Source organism: Epinephelus moara, chromosome 19, assembly GCF_006386435.1.
Source record: "Epinephelus moara isolate mb chromosome 19, YSFRI_EMoa_1.0, whole genome shotgun sequence".
Classification (NCBI taxonomy): Eukaryota; Metazoa; Chordata; class Actinopteri; order Perciformes; family Serranidae; genus Epinephelus; species Epinephelus moara.
The window spans coordinates 40,644,441-40,652,917 of record NC_065524.1 but is presented as its reverse complement, the minus strand read 5'-3'; the positions used below and the strand labels follow the sequence as shown (position 1 = coordinate 40,652,917).

The 8,477-nt window shown below is 42.7% G+C and overlaps 1 protein-coding gene across 1 annotated transcript in view; it reads right to left on the bottom strand.

Annotated features, from left to right (window-relative positions):
- Window positions 1-8,223, bottom strand: part of LOC126407028 (ovarian cancer G-protein coupled receptor 1-like) — an 11,670-nt gene extending 3,447 nt beyond the window's left edge. Inside the window, exon 1 of the mRNA XM_050071683.1 lies at window positions 8,044-8,223. Coding sequence (XP_049927640.1) covers window positions 8,044-8,223 — 180 coding nt within the window. The remainder of the gene's footprint in view (window positions 1-8,043) is intronic.
- Between the last annotated feature and the right edge of the window lie 254 nt (window positions 8,224-8,477).

Here is an 8,477-nt window from a genome sequence, read left to right as displayed (position 1 = left end):
CCTGAGATTTCTACCGTTTTTTTTCCCCGTTAAAGGGGTTTTTTTGGGGAGTTTTTCCTTATCCGCTGCGAGGGTCATAAGGACAGAGGGATGTCGTATGCTGTAAAGCCCTGTGAGGCAAATTGTGATTTGTGATATTGGGCTTTATAAATAAAATTGAAATTGACATTGAAACTTGCCGATGCAGTTTTGGCTTTCAAACTGCTGGATACTGCATGTTTGGACACAAAAGATCGTCAGTTAGCTCTTACAGCATGCGCCAATCTGAAGTTTACGTCAATGAAGTCAGCTTTGAACCAGATATTTGGAGGGAAACCACAGACTGCTTCCAGTGTGGGAATTAAACACAAAAGTGCATATGTCACGGAGCAGACTCGACTGAGGGGCAAGTCATGGCCTCAAAAGGATCAACAAAAAAGACACCTGTGCCCGGCACAAATCCCCTGGACAGGTATAGTCGCAGATCAAAGTGTGCCATTTGTCAGTCTACATTTCATTGGGTCAAAGACTGTCCACATAAAGGTGAGCAAGTCAAGCTAACTGAAGATTGTAAAACAGATAAGGTAGAAGAGTGCAACATCACTTTGTACACAAAAGAGTCACCCACTGAAGCTGAAATCTTCATGACAGAGTATTTTGGCTCAGCAATCATTAACACTGCATGCACACGGACAGTGTGTGGACAAGAGTGGCTGGATAGCTACATCACTGGACTAAGCCAGAATGAGTTAAATGAGTTAAAAAAGACAGAAACACCCAGCTGTTGACCCTTCAGGTTTGGAGATGGAAAAGTGGTGTATTCCACCAAAAAGCTGAGAATTCCTGCACTTATTGGACAGACAAAGTGCCATATTGAAACTGATGTAGTCCCAGCTAACATCCCACTGCTTTTGAGTAAGGCCTCCATGAAACGAGCAGGCACAGTACTGGATATGGAGAATGACAGGGCAGTCATGTTCAGCAAACCTGTAAAACTCGACTTCACAAGCTCTGGTCATTACTGTGTTAACATCATGGACAGAAAGAACAAGAACAATCTATGGGATAACCAGGTCTTGACAACTACAGGAGATGACACTCAAAGAAATGACAGAAAAGATGACAAAATTGAGTATGAAGAAGTGAGCTGTGAAGATGAAATACTGACAATCACGGAAGAAATGAGCTTAGCAGCTAAACAAAAAATATTGTTGAAGCTTCACAAACAATTTGGGCATGCTTCTGCTGACAAGCTACAGAGGCTTCTGAAGAGTTCAGGCAATAATGGTACAGAATGTGATACCATCCTACAAAAAATTGTGAGTGAATGTGAAATATGTCAAAGATACAGCAAAACTACGCCAAAGCCAGCTGTTGGTCTACCACTGGCATCACAGTACAACGAGACGGTAGCTGTAGATCTGCATGAGCTTGAACCAGGTGTGTGTTATCTACACATTGATCAATTCACAAGGTTTAGTGCTGGCAGCATTCTGACCACAAAGAAATCCTCTGAGATAGTAAAACACTTTGTCCATGACTGGATTAGTGTGCATGGCCCACCACAGAAACTGTTCAGTGACAATGGGGGAGAGTTTAACAATGATGAGGTGAGAGATATGGCAGAAAATTTCAATATAGAAATAAAGACAACAGCTGCCTACAGCCCGTGGAGCAATGGACCTCTGGAGCGTCACAACCAAACACTCACTGAGATCATATTAAAAGTGAAAACGAGTAACTGTTGTGACTGGAACACTGCAATGGACTGGGCTCTTACGGCAAAGAACACCATGCAAAGTGTCCATGGCTACAGTCCTCATCAGTTGGTTTTTGGACAGAATCCCAATCTGCCCTCTGTGCTAACTGACAAACCCCCAGCACTAGAGGGCACAACAACAAGTGAATGGGTAGCAAAACACATATCTGCTTTACATGCATCGAGAAAGGCTTTTACAGAAGCAGAGTGTTCAGAAAGAATACGGAGAGCCCTGCGGAAACAAACACATCATACAGATGAGAAATACAACACTGGCGACAAAGTGTATTACAAGAGAGTGGACTGTCGAGAGTGGAAAGGACCAGGAGTTGTCATTGGTCAGGATGGCGCTGTGGTGTTTGTCAGACATGGAGGAACCTGCATTAGAGTCCATTATCTTAGATTACGAAAAGTGAATACAGAAAATGTGGATCAACATGTCACAAAGGATGATACCGAAAACAACACAGACTTTGAGCATGAACAAACGACTGCTGACAATAACATACAGGACACAGAGCCCGCTGTCACTGAGGTGCAAGAAGGAAGACAGATTGAAGCAGAGCATAACACGAATGACTGTGCAGAACCAGACAGTGGTACGGAGCTAAGAACAGACGTCAGTTTAAAAACAGGACAAATTGTGAAATACAGAGATAAAGACAGTGGTATTTTTCACACAGCTAAAATCTTGGGACGTGCAGGCAAAGCCACGGGTAAATATAAACACTGGTACAACTTGCAATATAGTGAGCCCTCTAATGTTGCAGGCACTACAGAGTCAGCCGACATGTCAGATGTAGAGAACCTCCAGGTGGAAACAAATGTTACTGACAGTAGTACCACAGATGTATGTGATGATGTGTCTGTAGCTGAAGATGTATGTGATGATGTGTTTGTAACCATTGATGTATCTTTTGGACAAAGCAAAACATGAGGAGATAAAGAGCTGGAGAGATAATAATGTGTTTGAGGAAGTAAGGGATGAGGGACAGAAGTGCATTTCCACCAGATGGGTGTGCACCCTCAAAGAGACACTCACTGGGCCAATACCAAAAGCATGGCTTGTGGCCAGAGGGTTTGAGGAGTTTGAAGTGTCAGAGCTGCAAAAGGACTCACCCACATGTGCTACAGAGTCCCTTTGGCTACTTGTGGCACTAATTTGTCAGAGACAGTGGACACTGCACTCCAGGGATATAAAGTCTGCATTTCTACAGGGAATGAAACTATCACGTGACATTTACATCAGCCCCCTGCTGAAGCAGAGAGTAAAGGAACATTGTGGAAGCTTAATAAGTGTGTGTACAGTCTGGCTGATGCCTCCCTATACTGGTACAACCGAGTAAAGGAAATAATGCTGACAGCAGGAGGAAAAATGTCTCAAGTTGATCCAGCTGTTTTCTATTGGCTAGATCAGGACTGTGCTGTAACTGGAGTTCTCGCCTGCCATGTGGACGACTCCATATGGGGGGGCACACAAGATTTCTCTACCACAGTAATACCTCAGCTCAGATCTGCATTCCAAGTTGGGCGTGAGCAACATAACAACTTCAGTTCTGTGGGAATAGACTTTGTGACTGTGGACAGAAAAGTGAAAATACACCAAGAAAGCTACATTCAGCACATGCAGCCAATACCCATGGATCCCTCACAAGCTGTGGAGCAAGACTCACCTCTCTGTGAGAAGGAAAAGGATCAACTCAGGTCTAAAATTGGCCAAATACTCTGGGTTGCAAGACAGAGTAGGCCAGATGTAATGTTTGATGCCAGCAACTTAGCATCAGGTATGAAAAATGCAACTGTGCAGACTATTCACGAAGCAAACAGAATAGTGTGTAAAATTAAGTCCAAGAAAGTATCTTTGAACTTCCAATACTTGGGCAGAGACAGTGCCTTGAAGATGATTGTGTTCAGTGATGCCTCATTTGGAAATCTTTCTGATGGAGGTACCCAAGGAGGACACTTCATTACTCTGATGGGAGAAAATGGAAAGTTTTCACCCCTTTCTTGGCAATCTAAAAGAGTCAAGAGGATTGTGCGGAGCACACTTACAGGTGAAACATTGGCAATGTCTGACGGCATTGATAATGCAATCTTTCTCGCCACACTCTTTTCTGAACTAACTTCTGGTGATGCTAAACATGCCACGCCTATAAACTGTGTCACAGACAATCATTCACTCGCTGATGCACTGAAGTCCACGAAGTCGGTCTCTGAGAAGAGACTTCGTCTGGAGATAAGCAGCATCAAAGAACTCATTCAAACACAAAAGGTGGAGCGCATTCTTTGGTACAACACAAAAGAGCAACTTGCGGACTGTCTTACAAAAAAGGGTGCTTCAGCTCTTCAGTTACTCAAGGCACTTGGTGAAGGACAATGGAAACTTGGTTAAGCACAAAGTCACTTTAAGTTACATAATAGGGCTTATGCTGTAATATTATGTTGTATTTTTTTTTTTCTCCTAAGATAATAATGCTTTAAGTGACTTGTGTTGTTATGTTATTGAGGTTACTAAGTCCCAAGGCTATAGTGTTATTCTGGGAAAAAAAAAAATCTTTAAAGAGAGGGAGTTTGTTAAGATACAGACTTGTTTGTGTACATTTTATTATTATTTCAGTTCATTAAGTAAGCACAATCTCTTATTGTGAAGGAACATTATTGAGAAGGGAGGAACAGGAAGTGCTGTTGTTGTGGTGATCCTGTGAGTGGAGTAGGAAGATGGCGGTGGCCAATAAAGCCGTGGGTGAAACACAAAGTTTGTCTCCTTATTGAATAACAAGGAAGACACTATAGTGGAAAGAATCCCCACACGCGGGCATAGGGAAGGATATATATGCTCCGCCTGCTGAACCATAGCAGAGGTCAATAGTCGTTTTCCTCTGTGTGGTGGCACAAGTCACGTACTGTTTGTATGATCTCAGTGTTTTCCTCAGATCACACCTTTTGAAATCCCCAAGAATGAATTTTGGTGCATCCAGGCATGTAGAATCTAATCTGCATATGACGTCATCAATCAGCTAAGTAGCAGCCAACACATTGGCACGTGGGTGTATGTAAACTACTGTGAAGAACAGCTGTTGAAATTCGCGTGGCAGATAGAACGGACGGAGTGAGACTGTCAACAGTTCCAAGTCAGCAGTGTATATCTTCTCTCTCACTACTACAGTCTTGCAATAATTTTTGTTGACATAAAAACACACTCCGCCACCTCAACTCTTCCCGGTGATCTCCTGTGATCTGTCCAGGCGGATCGGGGTTCCAAAGTCACTCAGCTCCATTTCCTCGTCCAGGTCTCGATCCTCACTGAGCCAGGTCTCAGTGAAAGCGAGAAGACAAGTTTCCCGAAGTTTGCCACAAGTTTCCAGCTCACCCACCTTATTCCGGAGAGAGTGTACGTTTGACAGCAGCACAGTTGGGAGAGGAGGGAGTTTGCAGCGGTTGTCCAGCCAGAGGGTTTTAATCCTGTGGTGAAGGCCGCCTCTCCTCCCTCTATTCTGGGTCTTCCTGATGGGCTTACACGGCTCCTTTGGGATACACCGGAAGTTGAAGTCCACAAGGAAAGAATAAACTCTCGACTGTGGATGGCCCTTTCATCCTCCAATAGAAGGCTGGAGGAGAAGGCCATCAGCAGCGTTGCTACATAAGAGTAAAAAAAGCTGAGCAAACATACCAATAAGAAGCATCACTACAATCCTCTGACAGTCCTGTTTCACACTTGCACACAGAGCACAAAAGGAGGTTGATCAACCACCTAAAAACATTCAAAAAAACATTAAAACTTCGCAAACAAACGCTAAGTGAACTGACGGGTCACACCCGCGAGCGCCCCAGTGGCCAATGGAGCAGAACAGGAGTTATAGAAGAGAGAAAGGGACCAAAACAAAAACATGATTTGTTGATGCTTTACTGCATAATTAGAGTGCTGAAAAAGTTAAGGGCAGCTCAACTTTGATTTGTAATGCATCATGCCCAACACGAAGAAATAAATCTCAAGCGTTAGTTTGAAGCTTCATGTCACCATCTTTCATTGAAAATTACATGTCCCCAGTTGCTTTGTCACCATTAGTGTGAACGCAGCATAAGAACCAGATTAACTGCAGCTCTTTTTTAAACACAGATATGATGAATTCTGGATCAAACATGTGCTGTATTTATCGAACAGATGGAGTCACATTTTGAGTGACATGGGGCGCCTTAATGCATGTGCATTTCAGGGAGAATTGCACATAAGAGAGGGAGACACGTTATCAGAGTTATGTATTCCGCTGATATGATGGAAATCTCATTAGTTTTGCAGGTATTTAGTCATGAACCAAGGCAAAGGAAAAATTAGGGGATGAACAAGGTCGGTAAGCTTCATCCTCTGGGGACCATGAAAAGATATACAATTTCACACATTACTTGACTGATCTTAACTAAATGGTGGCAGTAACCTCTACAGTTTAAAAGAAAGATGGGAAAGAGTCACATGTGAACTGCATGTGTTTAGAGCCCAATCAGCTTATTGTAGCTTTTAGTTATGGAGTGCATTATTGCTGTAAGGTTATAACACTTCTTCCCAGCCCCTGACACTTGGCCCCCAACCTAGATCAAGATCCTTTAAGGCCCAGACACACCAGGACAGACACAAGATGCTAGTTACCCAATTAGCACATTAGCAACATGACCTGGCGTTGAAAGAACAAATGTTACCATGCACCAGTGAACATTAAAAATAATCAATTATGAATTGTTTCTGCTAACAGACCAAAAGGGCTGAATTAAATAATCTTACCTTATATAACAAGTTTGTTCTGATCTCATGCCCTTTTCACTTTAGCTATTTTTCAGACCCGTGTACTTCTGAAACCGAAGTTTTTCGGGCTCCAGTTTCCAAAAAAAATTCGTCCACACGAGTGGTGTGATAAAAAAAATATGATATCCACACAAAACCGCAAAACCGGCTACAAAGTGATGTAATACACATACCAAAGCAGTAGGTGGTGATGTAACTTCTAACGGAAAGGTCATTTTAACCAATGAGAAGTCAGAGTCAATACCGGAATAGGTAAGTGTGGAAAATAAAAACAACCTGATCCACAAAAAATAGCACAACCTAATTCAACAGCAGAGGCACCTGAACGACCAACTACACTACTACGAAAGCAGCAACAGGCCTGCCAACGGAGGTCTGACCCGGCCGGGTCCAGAACCTCCGTTGGCAGGCCTGTTGCTGCTTTCGTGGTTGTATTTTATGCATATGATGTGATATCTTTGCAGATACCATACAGATACCCCCCATTCAATTTAAAGCATAACTGACTTGAGTAAAGGCACGAGAGCAAATCTGGGTATATGGGTAAATGGGTAGGTGGGTAAATGTCACCTTAGCACCTTCAGATTTTATCAATAGTATACCCTTAATAGATTACTTGTTTATATAGTTTCTGTTGTGCTTCTGTAACGATAAGGTAACTGCATACGAGTGGATGCAACCGTCACTAATGCTAGCGTAGGCCCTCGGGGATTTAAGCTGTTATTACTTTAATTTTGACACTAACCTGTGACAACACATTAGCTAAGGCTGTAAGGAGTGTAACTGTTGGTAGCTGTTGTTGATTTTGTTTAAATCTGTTGAATTGTAATTTTATGGGTTATTGTTTGTCGGACGATTGAGCTAAGCTAACTAATGCTAACGTCAGCTGTCATTTGTTGCCATAGCAACGGTAAACATTCACATACAGACTAAGTGCAGAGTGCAGAATCAAGCTTCATTGTAAATATAGTTATGATACATTGTATTTAACACAGGATGTGGGATTTTAGTAGTTAGTAAACTTTTAGAAAAGAGCTATTTACCTTCCCTCTGACGTCAAACAAGAGCGACAGGTAATAAAATACTGCGGTTATCCCATCTACACGCAACCGCTGGCATCAGAGTTTTCCAAAAACTTCACCCTGGACTCCGGTTTCAAAGAAATACGGTTTTCGGGGGCCCAAAAGTGCGGTTGCATGTGGCCAAACAGCCAAATCGGATAGAATAATACACAGTTTCAGAAGTTTAAGTTAAGTTTAAGTTTAGTTTAAGTTTATTTACTTTATTAAGTACACGGCTCCGTGTGGACTAGGCCTTAAGAGTCACCAATTAACCTGCATGTCTTTGGACTGTGGCAGGAAGCTGGAATACCCGAAGAAAACCCACGCCGACACGGTGTGAACATGCAAACTCCACACAGAAGGGTTCCCACACCAGGGATCGAACCAGGAACCCTCTTGCTGTGAGGCAACAGTGCTAACCACCACATCAATAAATTCGTTGTTCATACCAGAGAAAAAAGAGCATAGATGGCAGTGAGAGTCAAAGGAAGGCCGATACAAATGATGATGCATATCACCACTTTGAAGATGAATCCAACGTCTCCATTGTAAACACTGTCATTGAATTTGAAGATGTTGTGATCGCCGCTGTTGGCCTGTGAAGTGTTGTTAATGTAGAAATCTTCCATTCTTCAGAGTGAAACCTGCAATTTAAAAGATCATGTGGTTACACTGTAACCTGCGAGTGAAAATACTATCTCCCCATTCAGTTACATATTCCATATGTATGGTGGAATGATCCCCCAGCAGTCAGTACATGGACACACTGGCTTACCTGGCCATGGCATATGGTTCTATAAAGCAGCAGTGCTGGCATTAAATCACTGATAGTTTGATTGGAACCGTCTCCAAGCTGCCTAAGAGCTGGAAAGATGGTGTCTTA